Source organism: Hippopotamus amphibius, chromosome 3 (genome assembly GCF_030028045.1).
Source record: "Hippopotamus amphibius kiboko isolate mHipAmp2 chromosome 3, mHipAmp2.hap2, whole genome shotgun sequence".
Classification (NCBI taxonomy): Eukaryota; Metazoa; Chordata; class Mammalia; order Artiodactyla; family Hippopotamidae; genus Hippopotamus; species Hippopotamus amphibius.
In genome coordinates, this window is record NC_080188.1 from 126284705 (window position 1) to 126306811 (window position 22107).

Here is a 22107-nt window from a genome sequence, read left to right on the forward strand (position 1 = left end):
GCTGTGTGGAGTTTGAGGTTCTCAGATGCCGGCGGAGGCCAGATGGGAGGCCTGACCTCTGCCTTCAAAGGATGATGGGGTTTGGGTGGTTGATCGCTGTAGGGAAGTCCCATTTCGGAAGAAGAGACACAAACGGTGGTGCTGCTCATTTTATTTTTTCTTAACACATTATTCCCTGAAGTCCTCACATCCACCCCTTCCCCTCCTTCCTCCAGAGGCTTCCCCAGCCGCTCCCGGTTGGCTTCCTCCTCGGGCTTCTCCACCTGAAAGGAGCTCAGCTCCATCACTGACACCTGTCAGCAAGCTGGGGCCTGTTCTGGGGGTGCTGCTGAGGGTGGCAGGGTGCTCAGAGCCAGCTCATCTTGGTCTAGGATGCCACGTTCGTCCTCAGCATTCAGAGGGCCACTGGACCCAAAGAACTTGACCATAGCACGGACCTGGGGCAGCTCCGAGAACATCTCCACGGTCAGCAGCATGGCTAGGAGCCCCAGGAGCAAGTAACCTGGGGAGGAGAGGTTGCTAGGGCAGCTCTCAGGCTGCTGGCCATGCTCCCCACCCACCTCCCAGAGCCTGACCCACGCTCACAATTCTCTTAGCGCTGCGGCTGAAACTCCCACCCCATGCCCTCCAGCAGGGTCGGGCCAGCCTGTGAAGCTCAGCCTCCCCAGTGGCTTATGGGAGTTGTAGTCCAGGCTCCTCTTCCCGCCTCTCCTCCCCCTCATGCTCCTTGGCAGCAGGACTCACCCAGAAGTGCGAACTGGCCAAGGTGGTAAAGCACTGGATGCAGGCCACGGCCAGGCAGCAGGTCCCCCAGGCCGATGGTGCTGAGTGAGCCGAAGCAGAAGTAGATGGCCCCCAGTAGGCTGTAGTCGCCCTGCAGACTCCACAGCACTAGGGCTGGCAGCAGCACGAAGATACCAGCCACTAGCAGGCCCAGTCCAGCTGCCTGCAGCAGCGCAGCCCTGGCCGGCGTCAGCTGCCAGCGGATGGCTACCCAGTCCCCCAGACGGCTGAGCAGAGGCAGCAGGCGGTGGCGCAGTGCAGCCACAAGTGCTAAGGAGGCTGGCAGCCCCAGGGCCGTGTAGACCACACAGAAGGCCTTTCCACCTGCTGACAGCGGGGCCATGTGGCCGTAACCTGGAGAGGAGAGAGACGTGGGTAGTGAGCACTTGACCGGGATGCCTGCCCGGTGTCCACTTCCCTAGCCTCCCTCCAGCAGAAGGCTGCCCTCTGGTGGCTGAGATTGCTGGCTCTGTTCCTGCCCGTGCTCTGTCTGGCTCTGCACCTCATACACTGGGGGTCTTAGTTCAAATCCCTTAACCTCTCCAGGCCACTCTTTTATTTTCTGGAACATGAAAGGATTAAAAGAGACAGTCCCAGACTTCCCAGGTGGCGCAGTGGTAAAGAATCTGCCTGCCAATGCAGGGGACACGGGTTCGAGCCCTGCCCTGGGAAGATTCCACATGCCATGGAGCAACTAAGCCCGTGTGCCTAAAAAAAAAAAAAAAAAAAGAGACAGTCCCTTCAGGCCTTTTGTAGCTGGGACAATTCTTGAGACCTGCCATCCCAGGCTGGCTTCCTGAGAGATTCCTCAGCTCCGTCCTTGACCCCTACTTCCAAGCCCACCAGGTGAAACGTTACCCATTCTTTCATTCCCCAAAGGTATATCAAGTTTTCCTGGGGGCCAGGCCTTGTGCTGGAATCTGAGTCTGCCCAGGCTCAGGTGGGGGAGGCAGGCAGGAAAATCAGTCACGACACCTGACATGAAGGGCTGCAAGAGAGGCAGCATGCACGAGAGAGCTCATTTAAGGCTGGAAAAGCTTGTGCAAAGGCAGGGAGAGGTGAAAGAGCGGGGCATGCTGGGGGAACAGGATCGGCTGGTCCAGGGTTGTAAACACAAATGCCTAGAGGAATCAGAAGTAAGACAAAAGGGAGTGGTGGGGACTGGGGTGGGCTGGGGAGCATGTACTCTGCCCTAAGGGCAGGCCCTGTTCTACTGCAACAGGGATTCTGGCTCAGTACCAATAGGTTTCCCAATTTTTCTAAAAGATGGAAAATGGACTTAAAGAAATATTCAGACATTTTGCAGGACAAACCCCTCCCCCGCCCCCCAAGCTGTGAGTCCCATTGCTTTATTTCTCTGGGCCTTCACACATGCTGTTCCCTCTGCCAGGAATTCCCTCATGTCTATCTCTGTGCCCTCTTGCCTTGGCTGACATCTCATGGGGACCTCCTCCCCCAGAAGGAGGGGGACTTCCTTCCCTCACACTCCTCCTGGGTTGGTGGTCCTGTACTCCCTGGGTTCACTCCATTTCCCTCCATCCAAGAATCCTTCCCACAGTACCTGTTCCCTGTCTCACCTCAAGCCCGCGGGGTCTGGGCACCTCTCCTGGGTCTCAAAGGGTGCCTGCAGTGGGGCTGAGGAGGCCACACCCCTCTTGGCAGCTGAAGTGGAGGCACCAGTTGGGGTGTGTTGGCATGGGGAGCCCCCGCTGTAATGACAGGCCTAATAAGGCCGGGGCTCTGTCTAGCACTTTGGGGCTGGGGGAAGGGCTGCACCCCCAGGGACCCCAGGTAGCGATGGCCTCAAGAGCCCCTTCCTGCCCGGCCGCCTGGCGGCCTTACCCGTGGTGGTGAGGAGGCTGGCAGTGAAGAGCAGGGCCGAGGGCAGATCCCAGCTCCTGGCCTCGGAGCCATTGCCCAGGCTGGAAACCCCGTGGGCCTGGGCTGCCAGGGCAGAGCCCAGCAGCTCTTCCAGTGCCCCGGGTGGCAGGCAGGCCCCGTACTCCGCCTGGAAAGCAGTCAGCTCGGCTCTGAGGCTGGCCTGGAGTTGGAGTGCTGGAGGCCCCTCCAGGGCCTGAAGCACTGCAGCCCCAAGCCCCAGGGCCAGCAGGTGGGCCACAACCAGCAGCCCATATCCGGCCCAGGGCCTGAGAACCCCCATGGTGTGCTGCCCGGAGTCCATCACAGGTGCCCTGGGAGCCGACTACTCCACCACAGGCACCTGGGAGGGGCCGAGCAGGGTGGGGCTGGGAGGAGCTGCTGCGTGGGTGGCTGGACAGGGAGGGAAGCCTGGGATCCAAACTGGGGTGAGTGGGACTGGCAAGGCGAGTATGTGAGCTGGATCACTTCGCCCAGTTTCTGGGGCAAGAAGTTTTTTGCGCAATTCTCCAAAGCTGAGTGGTTGGGTGGCGGGTGGTCGGGGCGCGGTGGAGGAAGATGAGGCTCCAAGAGGTAACTGACCAGCTCCCCATTGCACTGTGATGGTTCATTCAAGGATGACTTCACTCAGTCACAGACTCCATTCACCTGCTCAGCTGGTGCCCAGACCCAGAGGACCTAGGGGAGAGGACAGACGCAGGTCCCTGCCCTCCTGGTGTTCCCACAAGACAACTGTTAGCAAGGATGCAGAACTAGTTCACATCGTCATAAGCTCCCTGAAGGAAACACCCTGGGTAATGGGAGAGAGTGCTGGGGGAGGGAAACATCACCTGGAAAGCTCCTCTGAGGAGCGACATTTCAGCTGGAGAAGAGGCTAGGCCTGGTGGGAAAGAGCTTGGGTGGTGAGAAAAACAGGGGGCTGCTGGGATGAGGCGGGGAGAGGGCGTAAGGACACAGGGCCTTGAGGACATGTGACTCAGGGGACCTATGGAGGGGGCTGGTGCAGTCATCCTGGATGGAAAGGTGGCGGCCTGGGCAGCAGAGTGGGAGAGGGCTGGTGGGACTTGGGATGGAGCAGGTGGGGCAGGGTGGTGAGGTGAGGACCGGAGTGGAGGATGCCCGCAGCACCCTGGACACATGATGCCCCCTCCATTCCCAGTCCTTCCGGAGCCCTTTTCGTGCCCGGCCTTCCTTAGTCCCCACCCTGCTGAGCACTGGAGTCACAGTAGATCTGGCTGCCATGGAGTGCGCTGGGGAAGGGGAGAGGGAGCCTGGACCACGATTCCCGTGAACCGTGGAGGGGCTGAGCCCAGGGGCCCCTGCCCTAGGTCGTGGTAGTCCTACCATGGGGGGGGGGGGTAGTCCACAGAACCCTGGGGTATTAAGAGAAGCATGAGTGGAACCAGGTGGCAGGGTGGGTGACCCCCTCCTATGTCCAAACCATAGGATAGAAACAAACCCAGGACAAACCCCCAAGATGCCACCTGGAGGGTGTATGCTCCTGAGTTCAGCGAGTTGCCTTGGGTGGGAGCAGCATGACTGGGAAGGTGTCCCAGGGGAGGTGGTGTTGTTGCTGGGCCCTGAGGATAAGCAGGGACCACCCAGCAACAGGAAGAATCAGGGCAAATACAGTCACTTGAAATGGTGGGAAGGCCTGGCAAGGGTGAGAGGAGACGGGTGAGGCCTGAGCGTGCAGATGCCAGCGAGGCTAAGAAGGGCCTGAACGCCTGATGATCAAGCAGACTTGATCCCAGGAGAGGTATGTGGTACAGAGCATCCCAGCCTAGGCCCAAGCCAACCGCCACTGTGCTGGGGGCATGAGGTCCCCAGGGTCACGCGATGCTTTGGATCCCTAGGTTACCTCCAAGAAAGGTGACAGGCAGTGCTTGGGGAGACAGCTTGGGGAGTTTATTTGGCTTCATTGGATCCTGAGGCCATGGCCCCAACCCTTGCCGGGGCAGCAGGAAGGCACCCAGAGAGCCCCGGCCCCAGAGGACCCCCAGGGCAGGGGGGCCCAGGCACTAAGCCCTGGGGCAGAGGCCACAGTAGCAGGACTTGGTCAAAAGTGCTGGTGACAGCTGAGGCCGGCCCCTCTCCCCTGCACCTCCCCTCCTTCCTGCACCACCCCTGGGGGCAATTCCCTGAGACAGGCTCTGGTCCTCCCAACCAGCTGGGTACAGTGTCGGACCCCAGTGGGGCGGTACGTTGGGGGACCCACACATGGTAGGTGTGTGGGGGGTGCAGGCCCCCATCCAGTGTGAAGGCTTCCTGTGCAGTGTAGTGTTCCTGACCCCCAGAGGGGGCGGGGTCCCTGGGTGAAACCAAGGCAGCTGGAGAGGCTGCCCGGCTCACGTTCCAGTGTATGGTGGGGCTCCTCGAGGGCGGCGGCGGGCGCGTGGGGGAGCAGCCTGGCCCACTCAGGGCCCTGCCTCCGGCGCCCACGGGGCCTGGGCACCCACGTCTTTGGTCTGCGCCCTGCAGTCCTGAGGGCCCCCTCGGAAGGGGTTTGCAGGTGGAGAGTCCCAGAAGGGGTCTGAGTCTGGGAACAAGGTCCAGGGTGCCCGGCGGGGCGCAGGCTGTGGCGAGGGCAGGGGTGAAGGCCGTGGCCCGGCTGACACAAAGCTCCACGGGTCGATGCGGCTGCGAAGGGGTGAGGGCCGAGGTCGACTGATGAGGCCCAGAGGCGGTGAGCGTGGGGTACCCGGGGTGCCAGGAGCGGAGCGTGATATGCCTGGTGGGGGTGAGACGGCGCTTCCTATGGAGGGAGGGGGAAGGGGCCCAGGTCAGGCAGTCGCCAACTCCTGGGTGTCCCTGGAAGGCACTGCCCTGCTCTGGGCCTCAGTTTCCTCATCTGCACAAGTGAGCTACGTGACTCATAATTTCCATGGCCCTTTGAGCTCTGTGGCGCATCTGTTTATTATGTAGCAGGTAAGAGTGAGGAGACTGGGACTTCCCTGGCGGTCCAGTGGTTAAGACTCTGCCCTTCCACTGCGAGGGTTCAATCCCTGGTCGGGGAACTAGGTTCCCACATGCCACACAGCATGGCTTAAATAAGTAAATTTCAGTTCTCCTTTAAAATAAAAAGAGTGAGGAGGCCTCTGGAGCAGACCGGTCTGGGCTTGGATCCCCACTTGGCCACTTACTAGTGGGAGCCTGGAGTCCCTTGATCTCTCTGTGCCTTACATTTCATCTAAAAAATAAGTATAACCAGAGTACCCAGTTCACAGCGTTGTTACGGTAATTGACTGAGGCAACCTCCCTAAAGCACTGGGCACAGTGCCTGGCACAAGGAAGCAACCAGGAGGAGTTTGCTAGAGATGTCATCATTATTTCTATTATCTCACAACCGGCCTGGCCGGGCCCCTCTCCACCCCCGACCACTGGATGAACTCAGTTCCCTACGCGCCTCCTCATCGCCCAGCTGCGGGGCCCCGGCCATACTGCTCTGCTTGTCCCCACCAGCCCCTCCTCCCCTGTCACCTGGCAGAGGCCACTCACCGCGCCTCTCCTCTTCGCGCCGGGGGCTCTTGGCGGACGGCTGGCCGGCGGGGACACCCAGCTCCAGCAGCAGGGGCGCGGGGACGGCCGGGCGGGGGGCGTCGGGGCTCAGCGGCGAGGCCGGGGCGTCGGGCGTCTCGGAGGAGAAGCGGATGAGCGGGGAGGGGGGCGGCTCGGCGGGGGACGACGCGGGCAGCGGCGCGCGGGCCGTAGGCGGCGGCTCCCCGCGCTCGCGGCCCGGGCCCCCCGGCGGCTGCAGGTCGCGGCCGAGGCCCAGCGAGGCGAGCAGGGCGGTGCCACGCAGCAGCGCGCGCTGGATCAGCTTGGGCGTCCCGGAGCCGCTGCCGCGCTCCGCCGGGCCCGGCCGTCGGGGCTCCTCGGGCTCCGGGCTCGGCCGCGGGGGGTTACCTGGCGGCGGGTACACAGGTTAGGCCGACTTCGGCGGCCCCCTCGGCGGCCCTGCAGCAAGGACTGCCTTCTGCTCCCCTCGGACATCTTCCCTGACTGCGCTGCTCCCCCAGCCCAATTCCTCCCAGGCGGCCGCGCCTCCCCCACCAGACACAACATTCTGGCCTTTCAGAAGCCGGGGTGGGGTGCGGAGGGCAGTGCACTCTGAGGAACCAGCAGGAGCGAAGCCAGGTGCCCTGGGGCCCACAGATGGAGGGTGGGCTGGAGGGAAGGAGTGGGCTCCCCCAGGAAGCAAGCTAAGGCCAGATCAGGGCCTCAGTGGCCTCAATGGCCAGCCGAGGATATCTGCAGGGGCCCAGGGACAGGCCTGGGACCTGTGCTCTGTGCCCACCTCCTTCCTGGCTGGGCAGCCCTGGTCCTTCTGCCTGCCTGCTCCCTCCTTCAGCAGCAGCACACAGGCCAATTCCAAGGTACACAATAGCCCTTAGAGGCAGTGTCCCTGTCCCTATTCCAGAACTGAGGAAACTGAGGCTCAGAGAGGTCAGCTGCTTGTGTCAGGCCTGAGCCAAATGCTTTAGGGGCATTGTGTTGTCTGATCTCACGGCCCAGGGATTCCAGGCTTGGAGAGGTTAAGGGCTTAGCTAAGCCTACACTGCCCTGGATTTTAGGACATCTGTGTCCTAACCCGTGGGCCTACAGTTGGCCCGACTCCATTTGAGACCATTTGGGGTGGGTCTGGGGAACCTGTCGTTGAGGAGACAGTGCAGTCTGTGATGGCCTCCCACAAACCCCAATTTTGTCAGGTCCTCCTAGCTCTAGAACCTGCCATGGCTCTCCACTGCCGCTAGAAGTAAGTCCAAACTCCTTGTCTGGGTTTTCAAAGCCTTCTTTCTCTCTCTTCCTTGCACCTGCCTGGAGTGGAGCACTGCGCTGAGTGTCCAGAGGAAGAAATGCAAAGCTGGGAAAAGTGAACTTCTGCTATGAACAAGGACTTTGCTTGGGGCCCCTGTCCTCAGCCACAATCCTTACCCCATCCTTGTCGCTCCATTTTTTTTTTTTTCCTTTTTGGCAACGCCCCAAGGCTTGTGGGATCTTACTTCCCCAACCATGGACTGAATGCACACCCTAGGCAGTGAGAGCACGTAGTCCTAACCACTGGACTGCCAGGGAATTCCCCCCATCTCTCTGACTCTTATCCCCAACCCCACCCCACCCCTGTAGTAGCCACTGCCTTATAAAATGCAAACCTGCTAAAGACAAATTGCTGCTAAAAAAATCCCCACCAATTTCCAGGCCCTTCCTGAACTGGCTCCTGCCTGCCTTTCCAGCTTCACTCATTCATTCGACAAACATCTGCTGGCCCACGTGCTGGTGCCGCACCGGGCTCCACAGTGCTAGGGGGTGCAGGCCTGGCCCCCGCCTGCTGCTTCAGGCCTGTGAGTCCCTGGCTCTCAACTCCCTCTCTGAGTTCCAACCAGGATTCCTGCTCCTTAGGTTTGGTGGGCCCCACAGCTGTGCACACACTATTCCCTCTCCTCATCCATCACACCTTCCCCTCCTCGGCTCTCAGGATCCCTTATTTACCGGTCAAGACCCAGCTGAGATGTCACATCCTCTATGAAGCTGTGGCATTGTGATTTATAAAAAAGCATCTATTTGGTCCTTATCTCATTCCTGGTACAGAACTCCCCAAACCCTTGGAATTTCCTAAGTGTTAGCATGATAAAGGTGAAAGGAGTGTCTTTGGTTATTCATAAGGAGCTCTTTTAACCACATCTGAGTTCCTGTTGATGCGGTCATTTTCAGAAAGCTCCTAAGGATGGGGTCTGGTTGCCAGGGGAACAAATGATGTGATTAGAGGGTTGAACTTTCAGCCTCCACCTGCACTGAGGAGGGGAGGGGCTGGAGATGGAATCCCATCACCAATGACCAACAATTTAATCAATCAATCATGTCCATGTAATGAAGCCTCCATAAAAACCCAAACCAAAAAAAAAAAAAATCAAATCCAGCTAAAGGGATCCGAGAGCTTCTGGGTTGGTGAACCAGCAGAGGTGCTGGGAAAGTAGCCTGGAGAGGGCATGGAAGCGCTGTGCCCCTCTCACATGTCCTGCCCTACACATCTCTTCCATCTGGTTGTTCTTGACCTGTATCCTTTATAATGTAATCTAGTAAGTAAATGGCTTTCCTGAGTTTCATGAGCTGTTCTAGCAAATGATCAAATGTGAGGAGGGGGTCGTGGGAACCCCCGATTTATAGCTGGTTGCTGAGGAGCACAGGCGACAACCTGAACTTACAACTGATGTCTGAAGTGGGGAGGAGCAGTCTTGTGGGCCTGAACCCTTAACCTGTGGGGTCTGACACTAACTAACTCCAGGCAGTCAGTGTCAGGATTGGGTTGGATTGTAGGACACCCAGCTGCTGTCCCAGAATTGGTTGGTGTAGGGAAAACACCCCCCACATCTAGCGTCAGAAGTGAAGTGAGTAGAGCGTAGAGGAAAACAAGAACTTTTTCCTCTTTCAGAAGCTTTGCCAGAATCCCCCGTAACCTGTTCAGTTCTTGCTCATGTTATGCCTCGTACAGCCCTCACCCCACCACGTCCTACTCTCTACTGTACTTGTTTATTTCTGAGTCAGCTTCCTCCACCCGACTAGGCCCTCCCCAAGGTCAGGGCAGTGTTGATCTCTAGCACATTGAGGCCTGGCCCATAATATGTGTCAATACATGCTTTTTTTTTTTCTTTCCCGGCACACAGGCTTAGTTGCTCCGCGGCATGTGGGATCTTCCTGGAGCTGGGATCGAACCCGTAACCTCTGCATTGGCAGGCGGATTCTTAACCACTGCGCCACCTAGGAAGCCCCAATATGTGCTTGATGGAAGAGTCTGTTCTTATAATCCTTGTGACAACCGCATAAGGTGATCGCTATTACCCTATTTTACAGGTGAAGAAACTGATCACTGACAGTGAGTTTAAACAGAACACGGGGAAAATGTTTAAAACAATCAAGAAAAATGGGACAAAGTTAAGTGAAGCTGGAGGTCGGCACACATGCTAAGAATGGAAAGAAGTTCCTGAGGCCGATATCCTGAGAAACTGGGGTTCCCAGAAGTAAGCAACTTGCCCAAGGTAACTCGGCAAGGATTTTAATTTGCCTCTAAGTTCCCTGGCAGTAAGAGGTGGCAACCCTGTTGTTGAGGAGAAAGCAGAAAAACCATTCTTGACCCAGAGAGGACTGTAAAATCACTTCTTTGGGGCCTCACGAAGAGGACATGGCCACGTGGTAGTTAGTGGCTCCAGGGCAACAAACTTCATGGGGCAGTTGCTGTCCATACAGACTGACTGCCCACCTATCTGCCACTCACTGCAACCAATTCCCCAGGGGCCAGAACACCAGGCAGGGACAACAGGTAGGAGATGGGGCTCCTCACTGTGTGACTAATGCCTGGGACAATCTCATAGGGTCTTCTTTGATTCTTAGCCAGGGTTTTGACTCAGTGGGTGGTTGGGAGGTCAAGGTTACACACTCATGGGTGAGCCCAAGATGGCTGGAGTGTGGGCTTGCACGGGGTGGGGGGTGGGGACAGGGACGGAGTACTCAGCCCGCAGCTGGGCTGGGACAGGTGCTATCTTTTTAAGTAAGGGGGCAAGCTGGAGAAAGATGGGGTCCAGGCCCTTGTGCCCCTGTTCCCAGGAGCTCAGGGAGGGTAAGGCCAAAGGGATCTGCAGAATATGTAGTCTTCACACCCAGGTTGACAGGACCTCAAGTTCTCCACTGACCCTTCTGGCCTGGTACAGTCTAAAGCAGGTGACTTCAAGCAGCCCCTGGCCTTCAATTCTCATTTCAGTGCCTGCAGCACAGCCAGCTCGGGGCAATGCAACTGCTGGAGCAGAAAATGGTGTGGCAGACGGGAGTCTAGGGCCCTGCCTCTGGAGTCAGACCTGGGCTCAAATCCCTGTTCTGCTGTGTGCCCTACTTCAAACCACCTAACCTCTCTGTGCCTCAGTTTCCTCCTCTATAACATGGCACACAGAAAGAACCCAATAAATGTATGCTGTTGTTATTACTGTGAAATGTAGCTCAGGTAATGGTGGAGGTGATGTGCAAGGTGGGGTCAGAGCAGTGAGTCTACCTTGTTTGCTGAGTAGGACTCTGGTCTGATAACAGCTGAGCCGGGTCCTGTATGCTGGCTGTGAGAAGCAGGTGCAGCGGGGGGCTCTAAATGGACCCACGGGCAACTTTCTAGTCCCCGCCAGTGCTGGGCAGTGCTGAACTGAGCTCTTGTCCCTCTGACACGGGAGCCTCAGTTTCTGCTGACCCCCTAGCTTCCCAGCAGGGGAAGAAACCCTTTGTATGTGAGAAACCCTTTTTTCAAGTGAAAGTTTCTGGGGAAGCTCACTACGACCATGAGAGTCAAAGTCTCCCTGGGTTCAAATCCTTAGCTGGGGGATTTAGATAGATTACTTTACCTGGCAGAGTCTCAGTTTTCTCATCTCTCAAATGGGTATAATAACTCCCCCCGGGGTTATTGCTTGGATGGAATGCCTGACACACAGTAAGTACTATTGCCATTATGGAAAACAGAAACGTCCAGAACTGCCCCAGATGCAGTGAGTGGGCCTTAGATCCCCACTGTTCAGCTTTCTTATCCTCTTCTCCACTTACAGGCTCCCCAGAAGGGACTCTGAGAGGCACAATGCGGCAGCCACTTGTCTAGCTCCACTCCACGTGCTCAGTTTCCTTCCCCCCCTCTGGCCCAGCTTCCCTTGGGCCCCAGGTGGGGGGCACCGTTCCTTGTCTTCCTTCCCTTCCTGGAGTTTGCTGAGGGCACAGCAGCTGCCACAGGGCCAGGGAAGAGCCCTCTTGCAGGCCAGCCCTGAACAGGGTCCCTGATGCCTAAGCTGGATCCAGCTCAGTTGTGGGCTGACGGGTCAGACCTGGGTTCTAGAATGGCCTGCCTGGCCTGCTGGCTTCTCGTAGCCTCCCCCCAGGACCCACAGGGGCGCAGCAACAGGAGTCAGACAAGGCCACTCACCATTGAGCATTGGGGGTGTGGAAGGAGATCCTAAGGGGGATGAATCATCTGAATCCAGGTACCACGTGGCTTCGTCCATGCGGGACCTTCTCCTGGTGAGGGGATGGGAGGGGAGTTGTGCTTTGTGACTCTCAGGACTGTTGGGAGGCAGAAGACAAACTGGGTGGGTGGCACTCAGGCACTTACCTCCCGTTCTGGGCTTCTCCAGGCTTAGGGGAACTGGGACCCCAGGCCCAGCATGCTCGCCGCTCTCCATTGCTTGAGTCCTCCAGACGTCGTGGGGACTGTCGGCCCCACACCTGGCCAGGTTCTGCAGGCTCCACTGTGGCAGGGAGGGGGCACGGGGGAACCGATGGAGTCTGAGCTGAGGTCAAGAACCCTGATCCTTGTCCTCCCATCATGAGAATCGGGCTCCAGGGGCAACTTCTTGAAGGATAGGGGGCTGGGTGTCAGGCTGGGGCCCTTCCCATTCCCCGGGTGAGCTTCGGACCACAGAGAATCTGAACAGAACTGGGGCAGGGTAGGTGGGTGTGGGTCCTGGGACTGGCAGCCAGGCAACTCATCTAGCCCTTTAGCTGGCGTCTGCTGCTTAGCAGTTAGTACAGACACTGCAGCAAACCGCGTGGGTTTGAATTCTGATTTTGCCACTTACTGTGTATCATTAGACAGTTACTTTTTTCACTTTTCTTATTAGTAAAACATAAATAATAACAAGGGTAGCTACCTCGTAGGGTCATTACGAGGAATCAAGTTAATATTAGCAAAGCATTTAGGAAAGTGAATGGTACTTAACGTCATACAACTGTTAGATTGAAAAAGCTGTAAAATGAATGCTGCTCGGGGAACTTAGAGGTACAAGTTTAGACGGATAGAGGAGGGGACCTGGGAGCAGGGGGGAAGAGGCGGAGACAGTGGGTGGGATCCAAATCCAAGGATACGGTTTGACAAAAGGATAAGGTCTGGGGGACAGAGCATGGGCAAGGGGAGGCGAAGTTTCTTACACTGGATGGCCCGGAACCGGGGGAAGGTGGGCGAATCCCCAGCCCCGACCTCGAAGACGTTTCTCCTCCTGTCCAGGCCGGGCGAGGCCTGCACGGTGATGCGGTGTTTGAAGTCTGAGGTTGGGGGGGAAGCAGGGTGCAGATTTGTGGTGAAGGAGACACTGGATCCTAACCCGCAGGGCCCCTCGGCGGCTCCCAGGCCACGCAGGCAGTGCTGGAATCGAGCCTGGCACGGCGGCTGGGTGACTGGGGCCGGCCTCACTGCCTTCTTGGGCCCCAGATTCTCCGTAAGGAAGGCAGACCTCCACCCGGGGAAGCGCAGCCAAGTCGGAGACTCCCAGGAGGCGGCCCATCCCACTCCCTCGGCTTTCCCAGAACTTTCACGAGCCCCGCCCCTTCCCGGCCGCAGCCACTCCCAGGCCGACATGCAAATATTCCCGCCAGAACCCGCCCACAGACGAAAAATCACTCGGGGCCCCACCCCTTCCAGCCTCGGCTCACAGGCCCACCCACCAAACGCCCTAGACCAATCCCAAGGTGGCCTGCACAGCAGCCTGACCCCACCCCTCCGCCCAGGAGGCCAATGGCGAGCGACGTGCTGGGGCCCGCCCCTTACCGAGCGGCATGCTGATGCGCTCGCCGCCGTCGCGCGCGCGGAGTTTGCTGCGCTTGAAGGTTCCGCGGCGGCGGCGAACGTGCGGCCGTTCGCGGTCAACTTGCTGCAGCAGAAGCGTCAACTCGCGCTCGAACACCTCCAGCTCCCACTGAGCCAGCAGGTGCTCGCGCCGCCGCAGCTGCTCCGCCTGTGACCGCTGCTCACGCGCTGCGCGGGTCAGCTCCTCCTCGCGGCTCAGTAGTTCCTGTGCCCGGGACAGTGACGGCGGTGGACTCAGCCCGGTACAGCCCCAGGCGCTCGCCCCCATCCTGTGCCTCTTGGAAGCCGGGGAGACATTCCTTCCCGGCGTCTCCTTCCAACCCTGGGGCCCCGACTCCTCCCACCTTTTCTTTGGCCCGCAGCTCGTCGAAGAGGCCTTGGATCTCGCGCTTCCAGCCTTCCTGCATGGAATGGAAGGAGTCCCGCGGCATTTCCCGCAGGACCTGCGCCTCTAGCGCCTCCAACTGCTGAAGGATGGAGGCGAAGTCGGGCCTGCGGTGGGGGTCCTGCGCCCAGCAGTCTGGGGAAACGGAGTGGGGGGGAGGGGGCAGGATAAGAAGGGGCCTGTGAGTGGATACGTCCTGGCCCAGGGAGCTCTGCCCCTCACCCGCCTGCCCCATCTCCTTACCGGCCATGAGCTGTGCGAAGGGCTCGGGGCAGGTGGATGGGATGGGCAGTGTGAGCTTGTTAACGGCCACTCCGTAGGCTACAGCGAGGCAGTCGATACCACGGTAGGGCACCTCCCCAGTCAGCAGTTCCCACAGCAGCACCCCAAAGCTGTGGGTGAGACAAAGTGTCTATGTCCCCTCCTCTACTTATTCGTTGCCATTTCACCCCAAAGCAACCAAGAGCGAAGTGGTCTGTGTCCCTCCCCCTGGGCTCTGCTTGTCTGCCCAGCCCTAGATTTTGGCAGCCCTGTGCAGCCCCGTATCTGTCCAGCCTCCATCCAGCCGCACCTCCAGACATCGCTGCCCTTAGAGAAGGTGGAGGCCTTGATAACCTCGGGAGCCATCCAGGCGTAGGTGCCCGCCGCACTCATTTGCGTGGTTTTGTGCCATTCGCGGGCCAGACCAAAGTCAGTGATCTTCAGGGTCTTGTGTTCCATGTCGTCACCTTCAATGGGCTGCAGCAGCAGAACTGGGAAGAGAGGCAGGGCTGTGGTGCTCCAGCCTCGGGTGGTGGGGACAAGGGAGGAGTTGGGAGCAAACTCATCTGACAGACGTCCTGGCTAGGTACTGGGGGCACCAAGGTAAACTGGTATCAGTCTTGCCCTGGAGAGCTCAGAGCTGGGGTTGGGGGTAGAATCAGACGATAAGCACAATCCTGGGAAATATTTACCAAGGGGCTACTGGAGGCCAGGCATTTTACACTCAGAGTTGGCACTCCCCCCCCCCCCCCCCCGAAAAACCTATGAGATAGGGACTTCCCTGGTGGTGCAATGGTTAAGAATCTGCCTGCCAACCTAGAGGACACGGGTTCCATCCCTGGTCCAGGAAGATCCCACATGCCACAGAGCAACTAGGCCCATGCACCACAACTACTGAGCCTGAGCTCTGGAGCCTGTGAGCCACAACGACTGAAGCCCGCGCACACAACTACTAGAGCCCATGCTCCACAACAAGAGAAGCCACTGCGATGAGAAGCCTGTGCACTGCAACGAAGAGCAGCCCCCGCGCACCGCAACTAGAGAAAGCAATGAAGACCCAACATAGCCAATAAATAAATAAAGTAAATAAATTAAAAAAATGCATTATTAAAAAAAAAATCTCTGAGGTAGACATCATCCCCATTTTGCAGAAGAGGAAACTGAGCAATGATTTGACTTAACTAAGGTCATAGGCAGATAAAACAGATACCACAACCTGGTGTGTGTGGTTGCAAAGCCAGTGCTCTAACTTTCCCCTAACACTGCACGGAATAGAAGTGGGCAGTGCGGGGACTTTCCTGGTGATCCAGTGGTTAAGACTCCGCGCTTCCACGGCAGGGGGTGTGGGTATGATCCCTGGTTGGGGAACTAAGATCCCGCATGCCACAGCGCAGCCAGGAAAAAAAAAAGAAAAGAAATGGGCAATACAGCAGCCTCTCAGCATATGTGACTTTGATTTCAAGAGAATCCTGTGTCTTGTCATTTTGCTGAGGCAGGAGTGTGACTCAGAACCTCCCTGAGGTGGGGAGCAGGAGGGAACCCCCTGGTGAGAAAGGAAGCCCAGCAGGCACTACAGACTCCTGGCGTCCACGTCCCATCGTGGCTAGCGCAGCCACTCCCAGGGGAGAGAAGGACTCCAAAGGATATCCACTGATGCATGTGGATGTGAAGAGAGAGGACGGGGTCTAAGAAGGTGGTGGTTCTTGGCTAGAAAGGAGTTTGGGACAATGTAGCAGTGGGTGGACGTGGCAAGGGCTCAAGGCTTTGTCCCAAATGGGGTCACCATACTCTGTACAGAGGGAAGAAGCAGCAACTTGCAAATCTCTCACCAGGACAAGCATGGCTCAAAGGAGAGAACTTCTAGAGGAATAAAAAGAGGACAAAGTCACAGAATCTTCAAGGGTCTGAAGAGGGCTCTCTACTTTTCCGGTTATGGCCAACCGCATTGCAGAGAAGTGACGTCCAAGCTAACGGCATTTCTGACACGTTCTTTCAGGGCGCACCTCTCAGCAATCCTGCCCAGGGTGACAGCACCATAGTGGGGGCAGCACAGGGCACTGAGATTGGGGCAGAGGAGATGGGCACCTAACACAGCCTGGTGAGTCAGGGAAGACTTCTCAGAGGAGGTGGCAGAACCAGGGTATTCACTTTTCTAGGCCTAAAGCCACAACTCCTGATCCTGCTGCTGGCCAAGCTCTTTGGGCCTCGTAGGGGCATCTGGCACTGCTGCTCAACCCCTCCCTGCTGTCCTTGGCTCCCAGGCCTCTGGCTGCTTGTACTGTTTCCTTCAGGGCCTCCCCACCCTTAGCTTTTTCAATGCTGGTGTTCCTCAGAGCCTGGCCTCCCCTTGAACTCAGCCCACTGCCCCCAGGCTGTCCCGGCCTCTCCCAGGTGGCAGGTGCCCCCTCCTCATTGGCATCTCCCACATTTGGAGCTCTAGTTCAGAAGTCGATCCAGCTGCCCTACCTGATGTCCCTATGCCCTCAACAACCACCTTCATCCTCCCACGGTGCCCAGCAAATCTTCCTGCAGTTTCTCCAAATTCAAAGAATGGTCCTGCAATCTACCCTCTCCTCTGAGCCAAACTGGGGCTGAGTCCTGAACAGTTAAAGTTAAAGATGACAACAAAACCCACTTCAGAGAGTCACCATAAGTATTAAACAAAATCACGCTTTTTTTTTTTTTTGGCCGCACCGAGCGCAAGTGGGATCTTAGTTCCCTGACCAGAGATCGAACCCATGCCCTTTGTAGTGGAAGCATGTAGGCTTAACCACTGGACCGCCAGGGAAGTCCCACAAGATCACAGCTTTTAAAGTTTTAACACAGGATCTGACAGTTGTCCTAAAGATTCTGCTGCTAATATCTCTCAAGTCAACTCTCCCCTCTCCATCCTCAATCACATCTTACTCCCAGCTTCACAACAGCCTCTGGCCTGGCTGCTGGAGATCAGAGCTGAACCACTTAATAAGCCCTGCAAAAGTTCATTGCGAAGAAGGACCGCAGCAGGCCGGGGCAGGTGGCTGGAGAGAAACCAGGCAAAGGGATCCATGTGCTGGGATTGGGGAGGGACTCCTGCTTTCTCTGGTGCCAGGACCCACCCATCCTCTTGAAGACCAACCCCTGCTGCTTCTTGGTCAGGTCTCTAGCCACTTGTGGTACCTCACAGACTGGTGAAGCACTTTCTGGGCCAGTATCTCAAGCTGGGAAGCCAGCCTGCCTTTTTCGGTCAGGTAATCTTAAGTCCAGAGAGAGGCAGCAACTCACTCAAAGTCACAAGATTTCTTTGTATGGGTGGCCTTTCTGCTGCCTCCTGCCCCTCGGCTTGACCTGACACCTGTGAAGCCTTATCCTCACTTCCGCGTGCCCAGCTTTTCTGCAAGTACCTTGAATTTGTTGCAACCCTCTCTGGTGTCTGATGTAGACCTTGGGATGGGGCGGTCAGGGGTCACTCAGAGAAGAAGGGCCTAGAGATCACCCTCCCAGCATCCCCTCAGGGCCCCTGGTCTCTGAAAGGGACCTGGCCCCCAGCCCCCTCCCTGGGCTGCCTCTGTGGAGCTCGGGAGTGGCCTAGGCAGCATACACCTCTTCCGCTTCCCTCCCACGTCCCGACTTCTCCTTTCTGGGAGGCCTGGCCCAGGTCTCCAAGTTGGGGGTGGGGGGTCCTTTGGGGGAGAATTGGGGGAGGTCAGGCCCAGGGCGGGCTGGCTGGTCAGTCCTGTGACTCGTGGGCCTGGAGAATTCCCCCTCCTCTCCCCGCCAGGCTTCCTCACAAGGCCCCCATTGTCCAGGAAAATCACGCCATTGTTTCCTGCCTGTGCCCCCCTAGCCCAGGGACTCCCCCCCCCAATGCCGCAGACGGCACCCCAGGCCTAGGACTGGGGTCTGTGAGGTGGGAGGCCAGGCTCAGGGAGGCTAAGGGCACCCTGCCTGCTCTGCACCACCACCCAGACTCTGGAAGGGAACTGGGGGGAGTGGGGGTGCAATCCCTGGCTCCTTCCTCTCCCACAAACCCCCCCACCCCCAGCTCTTTCCTCCCCTGCAGGCAGCTGGGCTGGGGAGAGAGCAGAGGCTGGAGCAGGGGCAGGAAGCCGGCTCAGGGGCAGCAGGAAACGCAGGAAGCGGTGGGGAGGGTGGGGAGCAGGGGCCTGGGCTATTGTTCCATTTTTTCTGGAAAGAAAACTGGAGGAAAAACAGAAGATGGGAGTCCCCTCCCCCCAGGCCTTCGGGGAATCCCCCTCGGGCTGGGGCCGGGAGTGGGGGTCCCTAGATGGCTCGGACCCAGGAGGGAGGCTGAGAGGTGGGGTCTGCACCCTACTATGGATGGCAGGAGTGGGTGGGGTGGCTGGCGGGCCTCCCCAGGCCCCTCCAGCCCTGGCAAGGACTTGGATGTCACTGGGCCCTGGTGTTCTGCTCCCCCCAAGCCTCTTATCCATGGTCAGCCCAGGCCAGAAGGCTCAAAATATCCATGTCCACCCTTCCAAGAGGCACTCGTGCCTCTCCAGTGACCCCACCATCCCTTCCTTTTGCTCTGCAGCTGTACCTCAGACCCCAGCAGGCCCAGCCCACGTCTCCACTACCACGCTGGGTCCTGCCTCCTTGCTTTAGCTCTTGTCAGGCCCTGCTGGGACATCCAACTGGATGCCTCTCTGAACACTCCCTGCTTTGGGCCTGGTGTGAAGCTTGCCTGCTTCACGAAGTCCTCTGAACCTGTCACTTGCTTGTCTTGGGTCCATGCTGGGCAGTGTGTAGGACCCAAAAAGCCTAGAGACAGAGTGCCTCGCTGCTTGAGTCTTTCTTAGCCCCGCCACGCCCACTCCCAAACGCTGATTCCAGGCAAAGGGCTCCTCTGATCCAGCTTTCAACCATTCATACCACTGGCTGATGACCCACTGTGTGCCAGGCATTGGACACCCAGCCTAAGCTGTTTTACCCTCCCGATCACTCCCTTTTTAGAGTCTGAAATCGAGGCTCTGGGTTGAAATAACCAGCTAGAGATAGTGCAGCCAGGAGAGATGGGGCCAGAATTCCATTCCTGGCCCCAGCTCTGACCACTATGTGGTGGGGGAGGGGGCAGCGCTTTTCCCTTTGGGATTTCTGTTCCGGAGGAGCTGCCCACCACAAGTGGAGGGGAGAGGAGGCACCGACAGGACAAGTGTGAACTTCAGGGGGGCTCCCTGAAGGTGAGGGGGTGCCAGCATCTAGCACTCTCCTTCCTTGAAGTAGTGGTCCTGGTTAGGCAGGTTGCTTACGGTCTACCTGGGAGATTCCAGTTTTTTGACTTGGCAGCTGTGAGCTGGAGTCAAGGATTCCTTCTGGGGCTGGGGCATGAAAGACTCTGTTAGGTGCCTGGGACTCCTGCTTTGGAGCTAGTGTGAGCCCGGGGGCCAACTGAGAGTCCCCTAGGACAGGAGCTCCTGCCTCCAGCAGATCCCCAGGTAGGCTCAGCTGAGAATCGGCAGCTGAGAGGTGTGTGCTTGGGCCACACCACCCTCCAACCACGCTCCCCAAAACTCACTGTTGTTGGACTTGAGGTCTCGGTGGATGACAGGCACCAGGGCCTCGCAGTGCAGGTAGTGCATCCCACGGGCAATTTGCACGGCCCAGTTGACAAGCACATGGGGGGGCACACGCCGCCCAGCCAGGGCACGGCTGAGGGGCCCACCAGCAGCATACTCCATCACCAGGCACAGGTTGGGCTCCTCCAGGCACACAGCCTTGAGGGCTATGATGTTGGGGTGTGCCAGCATGGCGAAAAGCCGGGCCTCTTGTCGCACGCTCTCGGCTGTCACGCTGATGTCCTCATCGGGGTCCTGGCGAGCTGCCTTCACAGCCACCAGCTCGCCTCGCCAGCTGCCGCGGTAGACCTTGCCGAAGCCACCGATGCCGATCACCTCCTCCAGCCGCAGCTCCTGGAAGCTGGCCATCTCGCAGGGGGGCGGGCCACCACCCCGAGACACATAGTTGGACGGAAAGATGCCCACCTGGCCGCCCACCTGGCCCGCCCACCAGCCCTCATCGCCTGAGATAGCTGCATCCCGAGACAGCACCTCCACACGGTCGCCCTTCCGCAGGGGCAGCTCGTCCTGCCCATTGGGCTCGTAGTCAAATAGGGCTGTCCACACAGGGTTGGCATAAGCTGCCGCCTTCGGGGACCCCTCTGGCCAACCTCCGCTGCCGCCCCCGCTGCCCCCACTGCCACCGCTGTTCCATGACCCCAGTGGGCTCTTGAGGAAGAGGCTCTTCAAGGGCTCCATGGCTGGGAGCTGGCGCTGGTGGGTGTGGGGGACCTTCCCTGGGTGCCCCCGGTCCCCACCCTTGCTGACTGCCGAGGCCCTAGTCCCGGAACCTGGGCATCCGGGCCCTGGCTCTCAGCCCCAGACCCACGCCTCTCTGGGGAGCCAGGAGTGTAGTCTCCCGGCACCCCGCATCTCGGGCTTCCGGAGGAAGGCGACCCAGGGCAGTGTGGTCAGGCTCGGGGGGTGGGCCCCCGGGGCCACCGGCGTCTCACCATGGCCGGCACGGAGGGGCCTGGGCGTCCCTCAGTCTGGAGCAGTCCTGGAAGCCTGGCTCTGGCACCCGCCAAGTATAAGGTGGGGCCAGCAAGGGGCAGCGCCTGGATTCCGGTTGGGTCTCTTTGCGCAGGGGGGTGGCTGGAGTGTCTCTAGTTGGGCCGAGCTGCCTCTTCCCCGCTGGGCTCTCTCCACCCGATGGCTCCAACCCCGTTCCCTTCTTCCTCCTCCCTTTGTACTTTGGCCCCGGGGGCGGGAGGCAGAGGTGGAGGGTGGAGTTTCACTTTTTTCCGCTGTTCTCCCTCCTTCAGGAAACAGCATCAGATGACGCGGGCGGGTAGCACCGCTCCCCTCCCAGAGGCTGCGGGGCGACTGGGCCTGGGAATTTCTCGGGTAGGCGGTCAGTGAGAGGCAGAAGAAGGGGAAGGGTAGCCCCCACCCCCCATGACAGCAGGTTTAGGGTCGTAGTTGGTTTCTGCTAAGGACGGGCCCATTCTCACCCTCTGCATCCTCATCAGCAAAATTGGGGTAAAGAACCTAACTTAGGAGAGGGGCAAACCCGACTTTGGTCTTGGCTCCGAAGTTGCAGGGCTGTATGTCCCATCCTCTTTGCGTCTCATTCTTTTCATATCTGAAACTGGGGCCAGAAGCTCAGCTTTGCAGAGCTAGTGGGATGGGGGTGGGTAAGACGAGGAGGACGGAACTGGTTGCACCTCGAGCTCTTGGAACGAGTTGTGTAAGGCTCTTCTCTTCCCCTCACCTGGGAAACAAATCACTTATTCATGTCTCTTCCCCACGAAGGGGCGGAAGCCTGAGCCTGAGGTGCTAAAATTTGCCCAGTGATTGGATACAGAGTAGTTAAACCGCTCTTGCAACAGCTGGATTGACCCCAAGTGCCTTGAGCCTATCACTTTAAGAGAAACGACGCTAGCCTACTTCGACTACTCCTGCCTGTTCTTGGAGGGTCGCTCTCTACAATTTAAAGTCTGAGCTCTGACCCGGAAGTAGAGGCAGCTCGTGACGCTCGAGATCCAGCACTAAAAAGGGCGGACCTAGAGGGGCGTGCTCCCGTAGCGCAGAACTGTCGTGTTAGCCCAGGGAGGTCCACGCCTCCTTCCTTTTCTCCGCCTCTTGTAACTCACTGAGAGAGTTTTGCGCCAATTAACTCCGCCGTTACTCGATGGCCACTCAACTAACTCTTGGGTTCCGCCCAGTGGTCTCCGCTAGATCGGCAATGTTTAGATGTGCGCATGCGCCCAAGCGCTTCTGCTTTTCCGACCATCCCTTCTCTCAGACCTGGAGTCTGCGCACGCCCGAAGGGCTCTCCCGCTTCTTATTGCTCCACCACCGCCCTGCGCTTGCGCTTTGAAGCCTCCAGATTTTCCTTTTCCGGGTCCCAACTGGCCTCGTTGGGCGCATGCGCCACTGCAGGTTGGCGGCTCGCGGCTCCTTCTTCCGGCCTCCCCCTTGGGCCGGCTCCCGCAGAAGCGGGGCGAGCAAGGAGCCCAAAGCGAGTGACCTGTAACCCCGGAAGTGGGCCTCGGGGTCCCGGGGCTTTCCCCGGGCCGGAACCGAGGGAGCCGTCGCCTGCACCCCCGAAGCACTCACCCCACGCCCACCTCTGGATGCCGCCGTCGGGTGCCCGGCCCGTGCCCCGCGCCTGCCTGCCAGCCCGGCCCCTGGGAGCAGTTCTG

At 58.6% G+C, this 22107-nt stretch overlaps 2 protein-coding genes across 2 annotated transcripts; both read right to left on the minus strand.

The window, feature by feature from the left end:
* Positions 1-139: 139 nt before the first annotated feature.
* KCNK7 (potassium two pore domain channel subfamily K member 7) lies at positions 140-3018 on the minus strand. Its single transcript, XM_057726788.1, has 3 exons — positions 2626-3018; positions 745-1137; positions 140-502 (listed from the first exon to the last, which is right to left on the minus strand). The coding sequence occupies exons 1-3, from the start codon at positions 2963-2965 to the stop codon at positions 297-299; spliced, it is 939 nt and encodes a 312-aa protein (XP_057582771.1). The 5' UTR covers positions 2966-3018; the 3' UTR covers positions 140-296.
* Positions 3019-4547: 1529 nt separating this feature from the next.
* On the minus strand, positions 4548-22087 carry MAP3K11 (mitogen-activated protein kinase kinase kinase 11). Its single transcript, XM_057726174.1, has 11 exons — positions 22022-22087; positions 19420-21173; positions 14215-14395; positions 13887-14035; positions 13603-13778; positions 13220-13463; positions 12604-12717; positions 11789-11924; positions 11603-11694; positions 6160-6567; positions 4548-5416 (listed from the first exon to the last, which is right to left on the minus strand). Exons 2-11 carry the CDS (start codon positions 20156-20158, stop codon positions 5079-5081), a joined length of 2577 nt encoding a protein of 858 aa, XP_057582157.1. The 5' UTR covers positions 20159-21173; positions 22022-22087; the 3' UTR covers positions 4548-5078.
* Between the last annotated feature and the right edge of the window lie 20 nt (positions 22088-22107).